The sequence below is a fragment of the Lichenostomus cassidix genome, chromosome 5, assembly GCF_008360975.1.
Source record: "Lichenostomus cassidix isolate B80296 chromosome 5, HeHo_3.0, whole genome shotgun sequence".
In the NCBI taxonomy this organism is placed as follows: Eukaryota; Metazoa; Chordata; class Aves; order Passeriformes; family Meliphagidae; genus Lichenostomus; species Lichenostomus cassidix.
This window is the reverse complement of record NC_139486.1, coordinates 11,344,026-11,368,813: the sequence shown is the minus strand read 5'-3', so window position 1 is coordinate 11,368,813 and position 24,788 is coordinate 11,344,026. Positions and strand designations below refer to the sequence as shown.

The 24,788-nt window shown below is 38.5% G+C and overlaps 1 protein-coding gene across 5 annotated transcripts in view; it reads right to left on the bottom strand.

The window, feature by feature from the left end:
* Positions 1-24,788, bottom strand: part of BEGAIN (brain enriched guanylate kinase associated) — a 157,610-nt gene that overhangs the window by 49,086 nt on the left and 83,736 nt on the right. For 2 of the 5 annotated variants that reach the window (XM_085061367.1, XM_085061366.1), the window contains exons 4-7: positions 24,090-24,179; positions 10,509-10,670; positions 8,862-8,918; positions 4,230-4,296 (exon numbers count right to left, since the gene is read on the bottom strand). In XM_085061367.1, coding sequence (XP_084917493.1) covers positions 4,230-4,296; positions 8,862-8,918; positions 10,509-10,670; positions 24,090-24,179 — 376 coding nt within the window. The remainder of the gene's footprint in view (positions 1-4,229; positions 4,297-8,861; positions 8,919-10,508; positions 10,671-24,089; positions 24,180-24,788) is intronic. The other 3 variants (XM_085061370.1, XM_085061371.1, XM_085061368.1) reach the window with 2 other exon arrangements.

Genomic DNA, 24,788 nt, shown 5'->3' with positions numbered 1-24,788 from the left:
CATGGGGGAGGGGAAGAAACGTCTTTTTCCATAAAGGAAAGAAAATGAAAAAGATGGGCTTTAAATCACTCTGTTCAAAGTCATTATCAAAGTCATTGTGTTCCATTCAAGAACTTAAGGATGCTGGGCTTCTGTTTTTCCTTATGTTTGTGTGAGAAACAGGATTTCTCTCCATTGTTTTCATCTTTCACCTAGTATTTAAACTATATTGGGGCTGTGACTGGTAGGTATCATAGGACACTCAGGTGCAATCTAGTCACTGGTTCAAATTCCAAAGTCAAACTGCTGGTGCTTAGATGTTTTTAATGCCTGACTGAAATTGTTCATCAAATTCTTCACCACTTGCCATATTCTTTACCTTCCTGGCTTGGATACCCAGCAATCTGCTTCTTTTAAAATGACATTTCCCTGGCACAAGGTCTCAGAGCACCACTTAAAACTGTCCAACTCATATTTAATTCATATTTGTATTTCTCCAACTGGAGATACTTAAGTATATGTTATGGCCAGGAAACTGGAAGAACCCCAGATAGTCAAGAGCTGGATAAATAACTCTTAATAACATAGAACATAAAGTATTTGCTGTACCTCTTAGTTCTTCTCCAGCTCATAGGCAGAGGAAGAAACAGGATAAAAATCAGGGCAGTGCTCAGAAAGTGCAGCATTTCAGACATGATCATCCTTAACACAAATCCCTCTTTACTGCTGGTTTATAAAATAATTTCTTCCAACTTTATGGCACAGTCACTCTCCCAGTCTGTCTTAATGTAAACCAAATATCAGATTTTGATATGTAATGCTGTAAAAGTTCTATGGTAAAATTTAGCTGTAAAATTTGTACACTTTTACTGCAAAAATTTAAGAGTTTTCATCTGGAGAGATGACAAAATGTATAATGCACTGTTTGCAGAGGGCTGGTGCTGGCTTTGCAGAGGTGGGAACCAGAGCTGATACCATCCAGCAGTCTGTCTGTCAAACTTTCCAGTTACAAAAGTCATATTTTAGGGGATTTCTGGATAATAAGGTCTCCTGAGCTCTTTGCAGCTGGATGTCTGTGATCATGTTTTCAAGAACATTCAAAATGCAGGTGGGGAAGGAGAAATGGGTGCAATTTTCATTAGCAGTTGGGTTTATTAAGCAGCTATTATTAGGCTCCAGTTCTTCCCAAAAGAGTATACCATTAAAAATCTGACATGGTATTAAAGGTAAAACTACAGAACTAACCCAAAAGCCTTAAAACTTCAAAAGCTTTTTAAAATACATTGTTTAATTCCAGCGAGGATCATATTGAGGATACAGCTGGATTGAGATCATATAAATGACTTCTTCACATGTGGTTGGGATGACTTGTATAATCTACTTGTAACTGCTGTTTGTGAGCAGCAGGACCAGGGCAGAGCATGCTCCAGAAACTCAAACAAGTGTAAAGGAAAGTGAAGATTACTGATGACAACTGGAACTAAATATTATAAAAAGTTATATGACTGGACAGTGCTGTGATGGAATCGCAGTGCAAAATGTGAGAACTCTGCTTAGTGTTTTCCCAAATCTTAATGGAGAAAAGAGTTATAAAGATTAATTATTTAGGAAGACAGCCTGTATATTTCACTTCTTAACCAGTGCTTACAAGACCAAAGAAATCTTCTCCAGTTGAACACACTTGCTGTGGTAAGAACAGGAGTTTTATGAAGAGTGACAGCAGAATTTTAATTGTGTGCCCCATTCCTCTACCCTTCCATGTGTTTAGTCTAGCCCAGGTTAATACAGGAAGCTCTTCCCTGATTTCAGGATTGCATTTTTTAGCTCTTAGTCAAATCAGTCACCATGGTTTATATTTCATATTTATACTTCAAGTTCTGATGTGACAGAGGTTTCAATTGGGTATCATTTGCTGTGATCAGAGGTGTGCTTTCAAATATTTTTAAATATTTCATAGATTAGCACCCAAAAAGAAGCAGAGCCTAGAAGAAAAGTAACTGCTACATCAGCTCCTTTTCTGTGACTGCTGATGAATTAATGATTATTCTTTTACATCTCTTATATCAACAGCAGGCATGAAAGGCTTTAACATTGAGGATACCCAAAAACAGAAGAGGGAAGTGACAATGGAGTCCTGAAAAAGTTGTGATGAGCAGGGACAGGTCACTGGGAAGGGGAGAATCGTGGGTCACTGGTTAGGGCAGGGAGTAACTCATCTCCTGGGAGCATCCCATGTTATCTGCAGGCAGGGGGAGCAAGGGACCACAGCCTGGGGGTCTTTCTTTTCCTGCTTGTTAAATTTGAACATATCAAATAGTCAAAGCATGTGTATTTGTGTGTGGGGATATCTATGTGTGTGTATGCAGAGGGATGGGGTAGGGGACAGAGGGAGAAAGTAAACACGTGGTTTATATATTTGGATTTGTATAGGGGTAGAGAAATCAAAAGTGTTTGATTTTAGAATGACAAACTAAACAGAACAACAACAATAGCAACAAAAAAATACACACAGCTGTTCCTCCTAAGCAGGAAAGGGAGAGAAAGGTATCCAAGAGCCCAGTTCTCCATAAGGTGTGGATTAATCAGACCAGCTGTTATTTAATTGAACTCTCTCTGCAGCACTGGGGGCTTTTTGGAGTGCCCTGAAAATCAAAAGGCTTGAATTATCTAAATCAGATATGGTACTTTCTTCCTCATCTTCTTCCTTTTAATAGAGGAACATTTGACATTTGTTTTGTTTTGTGTCTTCAGTTTCAATCCTTCAGAAAGCAAAGCAGTCTGGAGTCAAGTGGTATACAGAGCCTGATTGATCTTCTTCAAGCCTCTAAAGCTATCTTCAATGACTGTCATATTAGTGGGATAAAGAAAGGCACAGTGCTCCACAGGACTGATTTTTAGTCTTTCTGTGCTGTGCTCTGAAATAATTTCTCAAGGATTTAACTGGATGCTGAAACAGCAGTTAAAAAAAATTCTTTGCTTTGATCTGAAATACCTGATAAAAACACATGGATTTTCTGGAGTCTTTCTTTCTGTGTTTATAATATTTTTATTTAATTTACCAGCCTGAACGATTCGACTTTATTTATCTTTTGTGGCTCATAGGTAATAAATGTTGGGCTACAGATGAAGACATAATTTTGAAGTGATTTGGGCAAAAGGAAAAAGCAACAAAGGAAGAGTGGAGGAAAAAAGCAATAACCTGAGACCAAATATTATTTATGCTTCTACAGTGTTTATGCATGTAATGTTATTTATGCTTTTACAGTGTTTAAACATACATTTATGAACAAACATCAGTTACAACCCAGCTGTAACTTTGCCCTGTTGTTAGCCAGTTGCAGAAGCTCAGTCCCCTATACATTGTTAGCAATTTAAATAGGATTCTGAGATAAGAACAATGACATTTTCAAATATTTGTTTCTTAGTAAAGGCTGGTGCCTGCCCTGTATGTTACTATAGCTGAAAATCCACAATAAATTGCTCCCCCCATTCCAAGCTGCTCATCCATGCAATTGCTACCTGAGATCTTTGAAAATTCAAAACTGTCATTCTTTCCTCTCCAAACATTATCCTCACATTCCTTTGTAATTTTACTGCTAACAGTTATAACAATGTCCCAGCAGCATTAGCAACAAGCCAGGGCACCAATGGCATTGCCATTTCTTTTTGACATCTTCAAGCTATTTTGAATCAGTGCTGGGTGCTGTGTCCTGCAATGTGGAGCCCACAAATGCTGCAGTGTTTTCCTCTCTCGGGTATTAATTGTCCTGTGACAGTGACATTGACATTGTAGTGGAAGACACATGCAGATTGGAAATTAATACACTGAGATTGATAGTTATGAAAGAATTTAAAAGTCAGACCATCCAAGCTCTATTAAATCACTTCATAAAAGCTGAGTGGAAGCATCTAAGAAGCATGAGAAAACCTTGGATTACCTCATTTAAATTTGATATTTAATGAAAACATAAATATTTAAAACCCATGAAGTTATTAACTAAATTAACCAGAATTATTTTAAAGGTAAAATTTAGTCAGCCAGATCATCAGTCAAGGCAATCTCTATTTAAATTGATGGAGCTCTGCCATTGTACACAGCTTGAGCCCTTCATCATGATATCTTTTTTAACCAAAACTGCTTTTAGAGCTTGAGGGGGTTTTTCTCACAGATACATATGTGTTTTTCCAATGACTTAAGAACCACAAAACCACATTTAATATATTAAAAAGAAGCACTTATGATAACTTACCATTCTGTAAAGTTTGTCCTCCAGATCCTGATTAATTCTTTGTAAGGCTAGGTAATTGTTTTGTATCCTAAAACAAAGATGATATCATGTAACAATGCATTGTTTTTCATGTTGTTTTTCACCTGTATTTTCACATCAGTACAAAACCTTGGCTTGCACTACTTCAATTCTCTTTGCTTTTCACTCCTGTTACCAGTCAGTGGTTGCCTTTGAAATGCAATTACCACCTGCTTCCTAAGCAAACTTCTTTGTCATATTTGCTTACTATATTTAGCAGCAAATTCCACCAGGAAGTGAAGATATGTTGGTTGTTCTGCACTCGTGTGCAGACACACACTACAGCCTGGGAACTTGCACAAGGTAATTATAGTTTTTCATCAGGCTCAAGAATAGTATGTTAGAGAGGAAGCTTGAGCTGTGGGCTTAGGCAGCACAAAAAAAAGATTTATCACGAAATTGCAGCAGAATCCTAATGACTGTAGCAACATGTGGGCATCAACATGTGACTTAGAAGAGAATATTTCTTCTTCCAACAAAAGTTCAAGAAGTTGCCAATTTTTTTTCATGAAATATATTTAGATAGCTTAGCTGGGAAAAGATGGGTATTTATTTTTATCAGCACTTAGGGATTGAATGAACTCACAAAACGAGGCTTCCCTGCTTATTCCAGAGCGACACACCAAAGAAAAGATTCAGCCTGCACATCTTTAGGTTACATAAATGGTAACCTTGGTGTTGTAATGAACAAGCTGCACAGCCTGAGGGAAAACCACTGGTATTTTGGTAGTAGCTGTGCCTTTCTCTTCACAGAACCCAAGGAGGATAGCTCTTTGTTCATTAGCACCCATCACCTCAGCATGATGTATCACAAATGTAAAGCAAATGTTAGTAGCTCAGCTGTGAAAAGTCTGTCTGCCTAATTCTATATGTTTGCACTGATCAATAGGTCAAAGTATTTTCAGCAGTGAGGAGGTTTTAGGTAATGTGCAAGTGTTTTCACTGTAAGAGTGAACTCAGATGTAACACACATTTATACTTCCTCTGAGAAGTCTGTATCTGGGTGTAGTTTCTGAGGTTATCAGGATGGGACTGGAATTAAAGAAGTCTCTTTGGTTTATCACTTGGTTAGGAGTGGCTGCTCAAACTGGAATGAAGATCTGTTTTTCAAACATGCCGTGGCTGCAAATCAGAGGGTTCAGCCCACCCCTTCCTGGCAACCTGATGCTTCTCTCGGCTTCTGTTTCCATGGAGATTTTCTTTCCAGTTAAATGATCAGAATTCTCCACTCAGGGCAGGCCAGTGGCTTGCAGTGCCCCTCCTGAGGGATGCAGAGCTCTGGCTGGGGCTCCCAGCAATGCAATAACATCTGCTGCACGGACCTGAGAGGAGATGTCTGTGCCAAGGACATCTGCTCTGTGGATATAAATAATGACATCCTCATGGGTGAAACTCCTCGGGGTACCAAGGGTCAGCCCAGAATCAGGGCAGCCACTTCCAATGTGCATTGCAAGCCTGGGGGAAGTCTCAACGTTGCCTACATTTTACAGAGTGCTGAGTAGAGACTTCCTCTGTATGAGGAGGATCTGTGGTAAGGAGTGTTTGCTAAGGTGGTGACCCAAAGGGGCTGAAAATATGTGAGACTTGTAGTGTGAGACTTGGTCAATACTCACCAACTCTCACAGTGCCATTGTGTTTGTGTCCAGGTGACTTAAAGGATTGACTGAAGTTTACAGTTCTCTGCATTGTCCATGCTCCTCACAGAATTTATCACTAAGCCTCTCTATAGACATTGATTTTTGCAGTTCTAGGTTTACTTGGGATTTTCCCAGGCATTTAGCTGTCAGCACAACAGAGACAAATCTCAGGGTACTCTGTACCCAGTTTTTCATGGCACAGGAGAAAGCAGAGATGATCTTGATAAAAGGAAGGTTAAAATGGCTTTGCCTGCATCTACTCAGAACAAATATTTTGTTTTGGGGGTAAGGGTGTGTGCCATGGTGCAGGAAGAAAGGATTTAGAGAGATAAAATAGTGCTTTCTGGCTGAGCCCAGAAGTTCTCCAGCATCTTTTCTGTCATGGTCTACATTTTTTATCTAGTAATGCAAAATAGAACAGGTTAAACTTGCTTTGCATCCAGGCGGTTTGTGTTTCAAGTGGAGGTGGTGCAAAAACTGATTTAAACAGTTAGCAGCTGCAATGCCCTAAAAGTTTGCATGGGTTCAAAAGCACATGTATGGCTTCCTGAAAGTAAAGGGGGGAAAAATTTGGTTCAGGGCTATTCTGGCCCTATACCCCAGGCTGGTCTGCAGTGGTTACTAATGTGGACAGCTCAAGGGAGACCCTGAAAGTTCCCTTTCCATAACTTTGAGACCATGAATAAAACCAGCAGTAATTGCTGCTTGCATAGCAGACATATCATGATAAGAATGGGTTTGCTCCTTATCTTGTCACTTTTTCTGTTGATATGGATGACTGAAAGGTTAATTATCATTAATTGCTTTTCAATGACAACACTTCCATGCCATAGATGTCGGTAGAGGGTTTTGCAAGAGTTTATCACAATCTGCTTTTTTTGTAACTTCTTTTGCCTTCTCCCATCAAATTTTCACCTGTTGTATGTTTAGGAGAAGGTAGCCTACAAACTCTAATTCTCTAACACATTCATTTTGCAGTGAAAAAATGACCACCTCCCAGTACAGGCAAATCCAATCTAAAAAAAATCCACAGTAAGTAGGAAGCTGAGCTTCAAAAAGTGTTTCTATTGAGAACAGTATGCAAAGGGAGTCAAAATAAGCACAAACACATACATACACATGGACACAAGCACGTACACATGCACAGATATGCATAAACTCCAAATGGGAAATTCACTCTGCCAAAAGAAGTGTCAGCAAATGTAGGTGGCAGGGAGAGAAATGGGCCCAGAAATACATGGGAGAAAGTGTTAAAGGCATAAAAGAGGAACAGAGTCAGATCAGTCTTCGGGCAAAACTATAGGATAAAGGGAAGGGGAAATAAAGAGTAGGAAAAATTATTCAAATTTGAGAATGATCAGATGAGCAAATGGTAACTTAACCTTGTTTGCAGAAAAAATACACCCAGATAGCCTGAACATTGTGAAGTATGGAATATTTTAACCTTGTAAATCTGGGTTCTTTGGAAATAAAACGAAGGGTAGGTCTGCTTCACTATCCTGCAAAACTGCTATAAGGAAAAACTGATGTGAATTGATAACCTATTATCATTTGTTGATGTATTTTTTTGCTTTTCAGGTTATAAGGAGACATTCACGTGAATTTAGGTGCACATATGTGCATGCATTCAATGAATGTTTAGATTCTTGACCAAATTAAGGCCTAATGAAAAATATTCTGACCATATTGAACACCAGGTGTCTGTGCTCTAACCCAGCTGACAACACACTCCTCCCTAACACTGGAGATCACCACTGAAAAGGAAATCTGTAAAAACCTCTATTTCTCTGCTTCCACTCAGTCTCAAGCCTTCTTAAGGCCACGAAATATGTCTGAAATTAAACTTAGGCTAGGGCTGACTTTAAAGAAGATAATTTCTCTCAGAGTGCAGTTAGCTTTGAAAAGGAACTCTTGAAAGAGTAGCTTTTTATTCAAAAAACTTTTGTCTCTGTTATCACAAATTATACCAACATCCTTATGAAAACAATAGTTTTTCCTCCAGCATTCCAGTTCAGAACACTCCTTCAGTCTGCAAAATGTCTTGCTTTTGGTGAAACAATTATATGTGTGGGCTTATCTCAGTGCTAAATATATGCTTGTATGGGTTTACTTCTCATAACTTAAAGTAACTCTACTTTCTGTTAAAAGATAGGATGGGGACCTTGCCAAGTTGTTACCCAGGGTAGGGTCTCAAGGAGGAAACCCAATGTGAATTTTGAAGTCCAGATTGGATCCAAGTTTGGTTTTTGAAATTTTTTTAGATTTTAACTTACAAAAGCTATGCTGAGCATGTCAGATAGGGACCACTGTGAGGTATATCCCCTATCTCTTTTTCAGTCACTTTTCAAAGCTGAACCTATGCTTTACAGTTATTATTTTCAAATCTAGTCAGTACTGTTCTGCCACTGAGAAAAAAGAAAGAGGCTATCTCTAAATGTTTGTTAGGGGTTGAAAACTTGATCATTGATTCCCATAAATGACATCCTCACTTGGGTAAAAGAGGGGAGGCTTAGCAGCAACACAGGCAATTCTGCATAAATTAAGACAAAGACTTTAAGGAATGATTAGAAAAAGATAGTCCTTCAGCCTCTTGGAAAAAAAATTGCACTTTACAGAAATGGAAATTTAACAGCAGAAAAGGAAATTTAATAACAGAAATGTTCTCCAGTGTTCAAGTGAGATCTTGTTACACAGGACATATTTATTTACGGGGGGTTCAATTTCTCTCCCTGTGCAGTGAATAAAAGAAAAGACACATAATTGAAACTAATTTTTCTTCTTTGTTTTTCTCACATTGATTTTCCTCTGTGACATGTTGCTGACACGCTTTTGGATGACAGGTTTTTGTCAGACATTTTCTTTCTCCAGGTTGACAAATCTAGTTGTTCAACTTGCAGGATGCCTTGCTATTCTCAATAGAAACATTTTTAAAGCTCACCTCGTAAAATATTTTTGGCTTCCATTATGATATGTCTTCAGGGGAGTAATCACCTGCCTGAAACATAATTTTTAATGTAAGTTTTCTTCATAATATGGTACAATGTTCCATCAGAATTATTGGAAAGTCAGTTCTGCTAATGTGATGTTCTGGTATGAGTGATAGACTTGGCTGTGAGCCCCTGGCCTGAGTTTCAAAGGGTGCTTAACTCATTAATTGTGAAGTGAAGTTGCTAAGAGGCTTTTTACTGACTGGGTGTTAACAGAATTGGGATGGTCAGCCCCTCTGCTGCTTTATGGCAGCTGCCTGAATTAATGCTTCAAGTGAAAAGAGTATCAGTGTTCCCTGTCCTGGAATGGATTGAAGCAAAACTACATCAAGAATGAAGTTAATTTCAGTGGCTCTTCTCTAAGTCAAAAGATAGGAAAAACACTGCTGACAAGAAAACTATGTGGAGAACCTCCAGACTGCTCTTGATAGATGTGTGTAGATTTCAAAATCACCATGACATCTGCATATTTAGTCTTGTTTTGAGAAGAATCCCCTGTTAGAGAAGCATTTAAGTTATAAGACGACACTAGGATGTTTCCTAAATTGAGATCTTACAGAATTATTCTGTTTAAAATTCACATGAAATGGTTTGGTTGACTCAGTTTATTGGTGGTTTCTGTCTTTGTTTTGGTTTGCCTTGTGCAAGGAATGAAAAATATTTCTTTGGGTATTGCCCTGGAATGACTTATTCTGAATTTTGTTTTGAGTCACCCAATGAATTAATCAAATAGTTCCGCTAAGATATCAGTTTAGGAAAGTCTCACAAGACATGCAAATACATTCCTGCATAAGTGGATATTTCTAGTTTCAGAAGTTTTGCAAACAAATGAAAAAAATTATATTAATAATCACTGATAAATTTTAGGCTAAGTCTACAGACCATTTTAATCAGTGCCAGCAATGTCAGGAGTGCATGCTTAACACAATTTATCATTAAAATTAACTAGGTCCACAATTTGGAACAGCACTGTACCACAACTACAACAGTTTTAAATAATAGCTTTTCAACATCATTCCATTCTGTTTGAGACTAAAAAGGAAATTATTTGCTCTACTATGATGCAAAAATGGGTTAATATTATTTGAATTAGACATAGTCTCAGCTTTGAGTGATGCAGAACCAAATTCTGTTCTCTTGTATCAGTACAATGAAGACTAATCAGAGAAAATGCGCAAAGTCATTAAAAAAGGATTTATCAGTATATATAGAGTATCAATAATATATATATGTAGTGTATTTATAACCTTTGTATGTGCAACGCCATGTGGCACTACCCCACATGTATGTTTATACATAAACAATGTCATATATGCACATATATAGGAGTATTTTGATTTGCATATTTGCTTTTAGTACAGAGATATTTTACATATCACATGTAAATAACTGCATGTAGCATGTAACACATATTGAGGTAAATGAAACCTATATATTAAATATGAAAACAATGTGTAATCAATAAATAATAAATTATGCAATCAATAAATAATAAATTATATGTTTGTGACTATATTTGGTTTTCCCTACATATGTCTTTAATACAGTCACTTTAAAATTCTAATAACTCCATTTATTTCAACAAGTTCATTACTAACCTTCTCAGTTTTTCAGTTACTTTTTCAAGTTCCTCCTGAGCACGTCTCAATTCTATTTCAAGATACTGACGAGTAGAATCAAATTCCGTTTCAAGCATTTCCAGCTTATGGGTAGTGTACGATAGGCGCTTTCGTAATTCCCCCTTCTGTTCTTGCAAAGTACTAGAAAAACAAAGACCACAGCTGTAGAATTTAGCTGCTCCCAAAAGGCTTTTCATGATCCACTCTTTGACCAGTTCCCTAGAGCACAGCTTGGCTTCAAGCCAGAGAAGTGTGCTTAATAATTTGTTTACTGCACTTTGAAAATCTTCTGATTCAGACAGCTGACTATCTTCCATCTGTCCTTTCTGGTGCATTTATTGCTGCTATCTCATTATCCAGAACGGAATACTTTGTGAAAGAATCTCCATTAAAATACAAAACATGGTCTAGAGTTTGGTTTCACACAGGACCTTTCATTTAGAATTATCTTAACATACTGAAGTAGCAGGCCTGTACAGAGCAGTAACTCTAAATAAACTATGCAAAAATATTTCCTTGCCTAAAATCCAAATGACAATTTTGTGGAGGAAGAAAATTTTGTCTTATTTGATTCAATTTCCACCCCAAAGTCTGCCACAGAGATGCTAGAAATCTTATTGTTCAGCATTTCATCTGAAGAACGGTAATCAATTAATAATATCACGACTTTAGGGTTCTAGATATTTCCTTTTTACCCCCAACTTTTTTGGGAGCCAAGGCTTTCCAGACCCAGGTGCAATCCCTAATTTTCCTCAGTTCTTTCACTAAAGAATTTTATGCCCTGATTGTGAATTATCTTCAGTTACAGTCTTAAATAAGATAAAGCATGAGGCTCAGGTGAACCACTCTGCCTGAGCCTCAGTTCTTATCTGCACAAAGGAGATTTTTGCATCATTGTCTGTTTAGTTTGCAACCTCCTCAGTCTTCTAGCATGTTTGCCAGTCGAACAGCAGGATGGGATTCCTGCCAGAGCTGGCATCTCTGGAGATGACTGTAACTTGGTTTGGATACCACAGCCTCAGTGTGGAGCTGATCTCTTGGCTCCAGGTGGGACCTCTGAGGCACCATGGAACTGGGGTCTGCCACCACCTAGACACAAAGTGCCACCACATGATGCATTGTGAATTGTCTTGCTTTTTTTTTTTTTTTTTTAAATCATATGGTAAAAATAGTTCTCCATAAATGAATGGCAAATCTTGATTCCCTTTGATGTCAAGTGAGTACTGCCATCAGCTGCAGTAGAATAATGTTTTGGGTCTTTAATTAGAGAAGAGAGCTGGGAACAACATGTCAATCTTCAAGGAACACTTATCTGAGCTGTCTACAGCGTGACTGGCTTCTCTTCAAGCTGTGATAGGAGCTCAGTAAGTTAATGCAAAAGCCTTACAATTGCTGCTTGCTTGATCCATGCAGCTCTGAGAGAGGAAACAGCCGAATGTTTTGCCAACACAGAGCTCTATTTCAATTGCACATATTGCGTGGTTGCAGTTATACTTAGATTACCGTTTGTAGTTATATTCTCTTAAAATAATATATTCTAATTCAGACATTTAATGCAGCTCCACTTAATAGAATAATTTAATTTTTATATTTCACTTGGTGAATTGAACTCCAAAGTTATCTAGGGAAATGAGAACTCATGCTGCTCATTTCTACATGTCCTCATTCATGATATTACCACATCATACCACCTTTCACTTGCTATGCTGCTGGCCTGTTCTTTCTACCCATCTGCTCATCTTGGGAAAGATGGGTGGTCAGTTTTCCTTCCTGTAGCCTGGCAACTCGGATTTTCTTCTATGAAGTGGCAGTTACAGTGTCAAAACTGTTTAGAGTGAAAAGAGGTGTGATCTCAAATCTGCTGCTCTAAAAATCTGATCACTAGGATTTGTACAAAAAGTAGGCAGTAGGTCCTCCAGCTATGATTTTGGATAAAAATGCCCAGGCTCAGGCTGCTGCTGTATGCTGGGGAAGTGCAGTTAATGCAAGTTAAGCCAGAGCAGGGAAGGTTAGAGCATCCTGCTGCACAGGGAAGTTTTGGACGCTGGGAGCTTAACCTTTGGCAGGAAGAGGAGCTATTGGGGTACAAATATAATGGGAATGCCAGCAATGCTTAAGCTAGTAATAGCTGGAGACTGCTTAACAAAAGAGGAGAAAGGGCAAAGTTAATCACCTCCAATAACTCTGTTTTCTGCTTCCTCATGCAGGTACTTCTTGCTTTGGGTCTCAGCTGTGAGAAGATTAAGCAGGAGTAAAATTCTTGACTACTCAAATGAAGTTGCTTCTGCATAGAACTGTGTGCCTAGACCTGTCTATGTGAGGAAATTCGGGGTTAAAAACCTGAGTCCTGTGTAAGGCTTGATCCTGAGATGGAAGGCAGTGATGGTCTGAGGTGCCAAAATGTGCTTTGGGGTTCAGATCTGGATGGTTTGGTAGGTTTTGGCAGCCTGAATCTGGTGTCAGAAGGATAAACTCACAGCTCAGTTTCTCCCTTGAAGTTCACATTGAAGTGTTTGTATTCTTAAATTCTTTGCTTTCAGAATGAGATTATCCAATCCATTAAAATCAAGACTATTCTAATGAACTTTACTGAAACAACCTACATACATAGATTCTTCCATGTGATATTTTGGGTAGTAAACCAGAGCTGTAACTTTGTTCAAAAAAAGCAAAAACTCCACTGATTAAGGCATAACTCAGGCAGCTTCAAAGATTAAAATTATTCTCAACCAGCAAACCCTAATTCTGAAAAAGCTCTACTCATTTCTACCCAAGCTGGAAAGTTGGGGTGACTTTTTTAAAACTCTCCCAAACCTAGCAGAACCGCTGCTCACTGTTTGCTTTGAGTCATCTGATAGATGTTAAAACAGCTGATTGTTTTTAAGAGGACATGTAATTTTTAGATAGGAAATAAAACACCTGATTTATGATGGAATTATTTAAGATACAATAGTATATGCATAACAGCAAGTCCTTATTAAAATGCAAGTTATTAGACAGAAAGGCAAAAATTTTAGAAGAAATCATGTTCTGGCAAGAATATCCTCAATGGTAAAAAATTTATAGTCAGTTTTACGGAAGAAGGAAAAAGAAAGAGAGAGAAAAGAACCCAGTTGGGAAAGTGTTAAACCATCTGCTTTAATATCTGTCTTGAGTCAAGTAAGTTCTGAAAAGATTGCTAACTTTAAGCAATGGCACAATGAAACTTACACTCGTGAATGGCACAATAGGGAAATTTTCCCAAATCTTAGACTGCAACCACTGAATGTGTACTAATAGCTGTAACACTGAGAGCAGATTTCCCAGGATTCCCAAGATGGCTTTGATTTCTGCATGATTTGAGCCTTATCTAGATACATTACTGGTTTGAGGTAAACCCTGTTGTTTTCCCTTGATTTTGGTTCTACATGAACAAGCATCTAAGAAGCAAAGACAAAGCAAGTGAGTGAAACAGCAAAAAGAAGAGGAGGATGCAATGTATCTAATCATGCATCTCTAATAACAGGATCACAGCCTCATTTTTTTTGAGTTTTGTACTAATCTAATGTATTTAATGAGATTTTTCTTTGTTTGTTTTGGGGTTTGGTTTTTTTTTTTCAGTTATCACAAAACAGGTACTCTTTCTCTGAAAGTCTTCCCCATATCATTATCTTCCATTGTTATTACATAATGACATGCTTGGATTCTCATTCCTGATCTTGTGTTGGGTTTTTTGTTCTAAAAATCTGAGGTTTTCATGAGGAGGGATTGCTCTGTACCACTGTAAATTTGGTAGTGGTAATTTAACTGGAGTTGAAAAGAAGGAAAAGCTAAAAAGTCAAAACATGCAGTCACAAACTCAACCATTTAGTATCTTCCCTTTTCTTCAAACCAACCAACTCCATATATTAGCTGCATTTTGTTTCTGCTTGTCACATAGCAGTTAATTAGAAAAGTTCATAGCACAGTTTTTTTAATGCTGGTAAATTATTATATTTTGATTCATAATTAATGTTCTATGGGTAGTTGATCCTCATGGTTTTCTAGTTTTATATGTATGTAAAACTAAGAAAATAATTAAATAAAAAAAAGTACAGCCAGGAGAAAGGAGAGGACTTATTTGCAAATTAAACATGTTCTGATAGTGCTCTGTTAGAAATCTGACAATGCTATGTCTTAGAAAACAAAAATCCTATATTCCATGGGCTTTCTGAAACTCTGACAGCTGCAAGGAGTATGGAATTACAGGGTAGGCTCAAAAATCTTGTAGATTATTCCACCTTTGGCATAAGTGGTTGTCTATATCTTACAATGATCTCTAATGTTTTGCTCCTGTAACAATCAGTGGTTTGCAAGTCATTACCCACTTTGCTTCATTAAAATATTTCTTTAACAGCAAGGAAGTAAATAAAATATTAAATATTTAGACTGGTGAAAGAAAACCTCTCAAGGGAAGCTACTTTAAAGGTTATTAAAAACAGGCCTTCAAACTTTCCGAAGTATTATTTTAACCTATTAGCTCTGTTTATACTCATAAAAAATATAAAACAGATACGAAAACATATGTTTGCACAGAAATTTGTGTCCACAAACATTATCTCAGCCTGCAGCCATTGGTCAGGGTTAATCTGTTGTGCTGTTTGGAGAACACATTCCCACTGGATTTCTGACAAATCTGAGATTCCACAGGACAAGGTCCTATTCTGAGGAAAGTGTGCTGGAAAACAAGCAGGTTTTCATTGTACCTGTCTGATCTTCTGCCAGCTCATCTGCCTGGCAGATGGGCTGATGACAAAGCAGTGCTGGCATGCAAAGCTGGGGATGTTCAGTTGCCTGGAGGCCAGAGGACTTCCAGAGCCTGTTACTCTCAGGTGGCCCACAAAGAGGGTGCTCCCTGAGCCTTTACTCCATGAGAGTTGATGTCTGTGGCTCTGCCCCATCAGTGCAGCATTCCAGCAACCCCACATCTCCACCTTGCTGCTCAAACCGCTTTGGCAGCACTGCCATGTCTGCCTGCAACCCCTGGGCTCTGTTTGTAGATGGTTCTGCAATGGTGTTTAAAACCAGAACAAACCCTTTTTTTTTTTTTTTTGAACTAGTGAAATTCTCCCTGAATGGACTGATTACATTCCTTCACACTGCTCCTGAAGTGAGTGAAAAAAAAATTTGATTAATGGTATTAGGAGTGAAACTAGCCGTGAAAGGAATGCAAAACAAAGGCAAGATAGATGTCCATGCCAAATATACTGAACAACAGCCATATCAAAAGTTTTCATTTCTGGGTAGTGAAACAGACATTTTAATGCAGCTGTGAATTCCTAAGTAGAACTAATTACATTTTGTGGGTAAAAAGCCTGTCTTGGAAGAAAGAACATGTAAGCAGGACTGAGGTTTGGGTCTCTGAGTCTTGAACCTGGCTTTGACAAAAGTTCCTGGTGTTATTCCACTCAAGAGAGTTAAGGCAAAACTGAGCTTGCCTACTGCTGGTCAGCTCTGGCTCCTGTTCTTAGTCAAGAGCAGGCACTACCAGGATGAAATTAATCTGACCTATTTTAGAAGCCTACTTTTAGATGAGTTGACGCAAATCTGGAAGTATCCATTTCCGTTAATTACAAAGGGAATCTAGTCAAGTATCTCAGACGTAGACAATCACATCTCATCAAAAAACTCCCCCTCTTCCTGACTCAGTTCTGTGTGTGTAAGATGAGGTAATAGTATTTCCTTTCTTGTTTGCTTAGATGGTGTGGGGGCCCACAAAAATGAGCCACTAAATGCTTTTAAAGTGTTTATCAGATCTGCTTTGTGTCTGAGATGTGTCACATTCTAAAAAAAACCAAAACAACTTCATAGGATCAGGAATTTGGGAGCACTGAGGAAAACTTGAAAAATGTATTCTGAACAGAATTTCAAAAATACTGTTCTCTTCTTTTACCCTGTGGGGTTTTATCTAGGGAAAAGTCAGTAACAGTCAACCCTGTAGAGATGCTTTCTGTAAAAGTGTATAAAGATCTGGAGAGGGTCTCTGGGAAAGGCCAAGGGAGCACCTGTGTCATCCCAGCTTTAAGAACTGATGACAGATATGGCAGGTAGCCAGAGGGTCTGGGACAGCTTTGTGCCCTTGCTTTCCTGGAAGCACTTTCCCTGCACTTTCCCAGTAAGTCTACTGTGGATCTCTGAGAAGAGATAGGCTGTTTGGCTCAAGGGAAGGAGCCATCCACACCCCTGGTTTTGTTTCTGATTTTTGGATGCAGCTGATCACAGAGATGAAGATCATCAGCCAGGAACGAGGCAGGGCTCTGGCAGACACCTTGCTGAGCTGTAACTCACACCCCAGAGAGCTGCAGGGTGGGGACAGAGATCTCTGAGCTGTTCACAGCCAGCAGAGATGCCAGCAGGTCCTCTGTGCTACTGCATTACTACTCAGAGGAGCTAGACTCCACTGCCAACTTGATCTTGAGACTACCAAGGAATTTTGACTCCAGCAGCTCTTGCTGATCCATGTCTGGTGGTCTGGATTACCCAGGACTTTTCCCTCTAGCACATCTTTGCTGGACATGGCTCTGGAATGGGACTGCATGCTGCCCAAGCTGGACATGCTGCAAAAAAGACACCCAAACCCCAGCTTAGCAGCAATAGCTTTGAGACAACACTTGTGACATTGAATCTGACCCCTCAACAACATTTTTTCAAGTTGTAGTTGTTGGGAAGTGAAGCCCAAGCATTTTTCAAGTGTTTTCTAGATTAATGAAAGATTTTTAATGAAGCAGTAATTGGATTTCTATGTTAATCAAGTTTTGATTATGTGTTACATGCTCAGGGTCACCGTTTCAAAAGGTTAATGCCAAAACTGTCTTCCTTGTCTGCAGATTTTGTGTATAACCTTGCTCCTGCTTTATCTGATTAGGAGGGGGATGGGATCAAACGACAAAGTCAAGATCCTGAGTCTGAGAATCTAACTATAGACTTGAAATTATAAGTTTTATTGAGGAAAAAGATTACATGCTGCAGCTCAGACCCAGAGTCAAGTCCACAAATCCCAATTCTCTTGCACTCATTATTCAGCACCTTCATTTGTACTTACAGAAATTTGCTTTGGCAAATGTGTATCCAAGTTGTACAATAGGCATTTTCCTATAAATTCAGGCTCACACAGATTTTGTTCAGCTTGCCTATTTTTTTTTTTCAAATTTTTACTAAGGTCTGTTAGGATTTTTTTCATTACAGCATATCCACAAAATTTCTCCATTACTTTTGAAGAAGTTTGTTAAATATTTGAAACTTTGGAGTATGAACAGTTTGCCTGTCAAACTGCATGCAGATCTCTCTTTCTTGTAGATATACCTACACATATATTTAGACAGACAGCTTTTGGAGGAGTTTTTTTGCAAGTATTAAACCATTTGAATTTTCTTTGCAGTACTTGTTTTCAAAATAAACAATCTGAAGCTGGGTTTGGATTATGAGAGGGAAGGCCTGGACATATGTTTCAGAACAAATGTGTGGGTGATCCAAATCTGGAGCTCAGATAGTTTCCACATGCCTGATGGACACATAGAACAAGTAACAGAGTCCTTTTCATAGGTCCCAGGCACTCTGGCAGAATTTAAAACAAAGAAGAGGGATCCTTTGTCAGAAAAATCAAAGAGAGTCATTTGGAAGGGACGTGGGGGAAAGAAAGAAGTTTAGCAGTTGAAGTGCCAAATGTTGTGGGATAGATTCTTAGCATGAAAATCTGTTTGAGACACCTGTAGAGTTGATATTGCTACTCTAAAACAAATATATCACTGGATTTTGGAAGGTAGCTTTTCTTTACTTTGGACATGAGTACCTCACTCTTTCATAATTCACACAATTAAAAATTCAGACTTGACAAGATGTATTATATGGTAAATGTGTCTAAACTGTATTGACTTTATTCATAAGAGGTAGAAAAGAGTGATCTCTCTTAAAAATAAAACTGAATAATGTTTTGGTTATAATGACCTGACAGTCTTTCATTGCAGAAGGGTGACTTCTATAACAAATATCAGAAGCCCACAGACACATCTATCCAAGGAGAGCATTCAGTATTAACTGTAATATGAGGTGATTAAGATATGAAAATTCAGTTAGGTGTTGACATGCAAAAAACCCTTAGAGGACCATCTGTCTGCACTGAGTTGTCTTAAGTGAATGCCATTATTGTCAGTGAAACGTGACAAGATTTTTAAAATACACTCATAATAAAGACATACAAGTTTTCCTTTATTTAAAGGTGCTATCCATAACCTAAGGCTCTGAATGGATTGAATAGAAATACCATGAATAAAATTACACCTTTCAGAAATAGACACTAAAGGTGTTTTGATTATTTTAAATGAAGTTTCTTCAGCAGGCGATTATTTTAAATGAATTTTCTTCAGCAGGCAATTGTGATTCCCCTCAGTGTACAGAAAAAATGCAAAGGGCAAATGAAAATGACTTGTGAGAATCCAGACCTGCGACCAGGGGGTGTGTTATTGTGCAGAGCACTAAGCAAGGGTACAGAGCAGCTCCTGGAGAAGGAGGAATGTGGATTTACAAGCCAGGATGTGCACTGGGTACCCCAGCCCTGCGCTTGGTGCAGAGCTGTGCAGAGACTACAGGGCTGAGCCAGTTCTCTGAGGATTGATTTAATACTTCTGCTAGCTTGATTTGGAACTGGAATCTTCCAAATATGTTTCTGTCTCCTAATAATGAGAGGACGATTTTTGCTTGTGAGACACTTCTGAGGTTAAATACCTGAGTATGTGAGAAATGAATGCAGTGCACGGCCAAACTGCAGGAGTCTTGTGCCCAAATCCAGAGTTGACTAAAGCAAAGGGAAACAGTGGAAGCAGCAGAAGTTATTACTATGATCTCTGCCTTCTTCCAAACTGCCTCCTAGTGCCTCTCTTAGGCTCTCCTTAAAATGGAAGCTAACTGTTTTCAGCTCTGGCACATAGACTCTTAGTGTCAGTGGCTTAAACACAAACCTTTAGACAGAGCAAAAGATCCTACAGAAGTTTGAGTAAGGACTGTTCCCAAACAATTTGTTTCTCTGTATTGCAAGAAAATGAAGAGATGGATAGCTGGAAAATATGGTTCCAAGAGAAGAAAACAAGCACGTGATTCCAGGAGGAATACAGGCTTTTTGACTCATTCTCTAGAGGTAGGAAGCACGTGTTTATTTTCTTACCATAATGAAGGACTCTGCTCATGTTCGTGCCCTGCTCCAAATTGTCTGCCTTGTCCAAATGTTGCCTGGTGCTCAGACCACATCTGAAATGAATCAGCTGATGAAACTGGGAGAGAAGGGAGCTAACATCTGGCATGGCAAACTTCAGACAGCATTTGTCCAAGACAGCAGAGTCATAGTGACCCTGACCCTTCCTAGGGTTTAAGGGATCTTCACTGCTTGCTGCCCAGACTCTGTTCTTCATGTCACTCTGGAAAAAGATTTGCCTCTGTAAGAGCCACTATTTCCTGGCTTGCCAGAGGCTGATAAGTTTGCATAAAGTATTTGGCTGGCAGAAATGGTGACTTACAACGTAAAGTTGCAGGGTTGGAAAGGATAAGAAAACCAGCAGCAAAGGAGGACTGCAACAAATAGGTCTTGATGCTATTGGGGGAGTGTGTATGCCTCAGACAGAAAGTTATTTGAAGTTGTTGAACAGTTGTTGTCTGCTTTTTAATGTCTGCCAGAATCCTTCCCGTCTGCACTGCATCTCACTAGGGAATCCAGACTACCGAGAGGTGATAAGAAAGCAGAAAAAAATAGTAAGGTATTGAAAAATTGAGGAAGCAAAATTAGAAGTAGACTTCAATTTGTGATTAGAAAGCTAAAGAGAGCTCTCCAGGTGATTGAGCAAGCTGCCTTTAGTTGCAGTAGCTCTCCTTCTACAGCTTCGAGTGGCCAGCTTCTAGATTGCTTTGGTTCGTAGTCACGGATAAGCACTCCCTCTGGAAATTACTGAAAGCAGCCTGCCACATCAGCTCACAAGCTTATAAAGTTATATTTTAATTGTGTTATTAAACCTTCCTCACTTCTGTTTTTGTGCGTTTACTTCCCTGATTCATCTGGATCAAGCTGTGCTGGAACAGAAGTGTGGTTCCTCCTGAATTGTGCAGTTTATTTCTAATAGGAATGGAAAGAGAATGGGTGAAGCCCACTGCCCAGAAGCAATCTGAAATTGATCTTACTCTTTCTATTAAAGGACTGAGGCTGGAAGTGTGGCAGGGGAATACTAGAGCAATGTCCTTTAGCAGGGATAGAATTTTGTTCCTGTTTTATTTGGTATAAAATATCCAGACACAGGTTAATGGACAGAGGTTATAATCTCTGTTCTCACCTTAGCTATTGCCTTCATTGCCCAATCATTTTCTCTTTCCTCCAATTTGAAATTCATCTTTGTCTGGCTCAAGGGACTCATTTAGGTGGGTTGGCTTAACACTTTCATCAAAAAGGTTATGCTAAGCAGCTGAAAAAATTAAATACACTCTTTTGGCTATAAAACCAGTCAGACAATTACTACTGGGACTGGGACTGGGTGTAGGGGAGGAACTGCAGATGCTACTGCTTTTTTTCCTTTACAAGCAGTGTATATTATGTTATTTGCGTAAATTATTGAATTTTAGCATTTGGTTCCCCTCACACACAGCTGTGTGATATCGCTCAAGTGACACGCCAGAGAAGTGAGCTCTGGACACTTTTGGGACGGCTTTCTGGCAGTAGAATATATCACTGGTTTGTTAACACAACCAAAAAATTAAACAAAATAAATTAATGATTTGATGTAATCAATTGATTAAATAATACTCTTAAGCCTGGACACACCCAAATTCTCAGCTGAGCACATGTAACTCAGATTCTGAGGGAAACTATTACTACACATAGACTCATGTATAAGGTGTTGAACAGGAACAATGAGAGCAACTGGCTGATACCTGAATGAACTTATTTTGCCAGAACATTTCAAGATATTTTTAGTTTTCCTACAATAACAAATGATCCTCAGCTCTTTGATCAACTTGATATTACAGCAAAACAAAAGAAAGAAAAAAAGAGAAAGGAGTTGCCATCTGTCATCTGTGGCTAATTATTTCCAGCCCTACCTTGTTTTATACACTGCAGCACACTATTTTGGGACTTGTTAACCGAGAAGTCTTCTACTCTGCAAGAGTATAAATGAGTTCACCTCTAGCAAGTTCCCCACCGCTCAGCATGTTGTGCCATCATTTCTCACAACCTTCCTCCCAGCTGAATGTCATAATTTATTAGTTCAGTATTTTATCCTGCTCCCCTGGCTGCACTGCCTTTTCAGTGTAAAACTCTGTTTTGTCACCTATTTTGTGGCTGTATGGGAAAGGAGGAGGAACAGAACTGCATTCCTCCCAACTCTTGTTACCAGTCCTGCACCTTGGCACTGGCTCTTGGGTAGTTTTTTGGAGTGAGGCAGTAAATGAAGGAGCTCTCTGAAAATGTGGAGGGACCAAACCAGCCAGCAGGTGTTCACCTGAAAAGCTGCTCTCTCTATTCATGTGAAAAGCAATGCACAATATTCTTCTTCAGAGAACAGGCACCCTCTGATTCCACTGCCCTGTGGATGAAGCACCCCAGAGAATTGCACAGAGTGAGGAAGCAAATTCGTGACTGCAGACTTTCCCAGAAATTCCTCTAGTGCCTGGAGATGAGGATTACATAAACACATGCCATCATTTTTTGGTTTTGGCATTTTATAACTGAATTACTTCAGCATTCCGGATTAATCAAAACTCAGGTTTTTACCTAAACTCTCTTGCTGATACTGCTATTGCTTTCTCATTAGTTTTTAAAGGTTAAGGTGCATCAGGCTAAAATAGCACCTATCCTCATTTTGTAAATGCTGACACTTGTCATACTAGCTTTCATTTTACCAAACAAATATTTGGGTTTTTTATTAGTTTCTTCAGCAAGGTGGTATTTTTCAATATAACTGGAAAGCAAGTTTCCAGATATATTTTTAAAGTCTAGATATGTTGAGACAGTGTGATTAAGACCTGAGTTAATCAACAGGAAAGAAACAAGCCAGCTTGCAGGAAATACAAATTTTCTCTAAAAATTTAGATCCTTTTCAAAAAGTAGGTAGGAAAATGAAAATTATCTTTCAATGGCTGTTTATTTTTGTTTTTCTATGAAACAGCTAAATAGCCTGAGCTAAAATCCTGGATTTGCGCATTGTAAATTGTAGTACACTTGGATACAAACTGTGGTATTGTCCTCTACAAGAGTAAGCTTTTTTTATTTTGTAAGTAACAACTACAAGTAGACAGTGATGGCAGGAAAAAAGGTATTTTTTTAATTAGCCCTACAGAAAGATGACTAAGTATCATTGCAAGACTCAGAACTTCCCCATGGACATCCATTTAAAAACAGAAGGTATGATCAAACTCAGTGATTACACTGTGGATGTGTGAATTTGTTCTGATTTTACAGGACTTCCAAATATTCAACCAACTTGGAATGAGGGTCAAACATTTTGTAAAAGAATTTCATATGCCTGGATTATGTTTCACTTCACTGGTCATCTCTTGGTTTTAGCAAGGACAAGCAGCAGAGTGAAGATGTTTTTGCATAAAATTTTTCTAAACCCAGGTAAGAGTAGGTGTATCTGCAGAATCCCAGGGGACTGGAAATCAGGAATTCAAACCACTTTTCCAAGATTCCCGGGTTTTTCTTTCCACAGAGTGTAGACTGTGTGAAAAAATACCAAAAGAATCTCACTTCTTACAGTAGCACCACTCTTAAGATGAAAATTTTCACACATCATTCAGAGAGAATCAATAGACTGTAGAATCAATCTGAAGCTTAGTCTGTCTTTATTTTTTAACCTAATTACTTTGTTACTTTCAAATATATTACAATATTTCTTATGTCATTGAAAGCTACAGGATTAGTGAATGACATTTCTTCTACATACTTGCCACTTGAAATAAAGTCAAGCAAAAAAGAATAGACAGTGCATTCAGGAGAAAAGTAGAAAAGAATTTAAGGAAAATATGGAAAAATGAGTCATTACTTAAACTTATACTACATGCTGCATAGAAATGTAAACCAGAATCAGTCATAACTCCCCCATCCTTTCAGTATTCTGTACTTATAGCATGGAAAAAATCCTTAGTTCAGGAGACCCAAGATTAATGTAAACCTGATAAAGGAAAGAGAATATATACATAACAGCAATTAGGAAAGGTGGTTGATACCACAGATAACTGTGATATCAACAGTGAAATGCAATATACCTGTATGATCAAACTACTCCATCAGAAAAACAGATTAACTGCTATTAGGCAGCTGTGGATTTTGCAGCTTCTTAAACAATTTTCAGTTGTTATACACTTTAATAACAATTATTACAGGCTTGGCTGAGGCAAGCATCTAGAGTACTACAATAAACAGATCTGCTGTTACTCCTCTAGTCCAGAAAACACAGTGGAACTGAACAATGAGAGACCACAGACTGACATGAAGAAATGAAACATTTTTATGGACATCAGAAAGTTAGAAAGAAAGCATAACTTCACAAAACATCACTTGTTAGTTACCTGTCCCAGAGAGTGGGTGAAGATTTTGCGAGCCTGCCCTGGAGAATTCTAGGTTGCCATAGGCAGGTTGGCACCCAGGAATTTCGTACCCTGTAGCATGAATAGAGGATAAACCATGGCTAGGTATGGCTCATAACACATAGGAGTGACAGCCTAGCTAGATTTGCTGCATATTAGAAGGCTATGGCATAATTTGGTACTAATTATTATTCAGGATATCTTACTTTCAAGCAGTATTAAAACTACAAAACAGTGATGCTACAGCACACACATTTAGTAACTTTCTTGTATGAGTATTGTAGGTCAGAATGAGCATTTACAATTGACCTTATGATGGCTCTAAATGGGTGCTACTCCATCTATTTTACTGGAGAAGCATTTGGTCTTAAGATTTGTGAATCAAGCCCGTATGTTTTTGCATTGTAAATACATCAGCTTAAACAAATTTATGCTTCACTGAAAGAGGGTCATCAAAATTCCTTCTGAGCACCATAGTGAGAATGTGTTTAACAGTGTTAATTGAATCTGGGCTGAGGTTCAAGTCCTGCATACCAGGTTCTGTGCTCATCTACCAGCAGCAGAACAATAGCTGCAAAATGTTTGCTGGGAATGAAAAGCACAAAGAGAAGCAATCTGAACGAGCAATAGAAGCTATGAATAACACACAGCAAAAGCAGATCCTGAGCCCAGGAGAAGGAC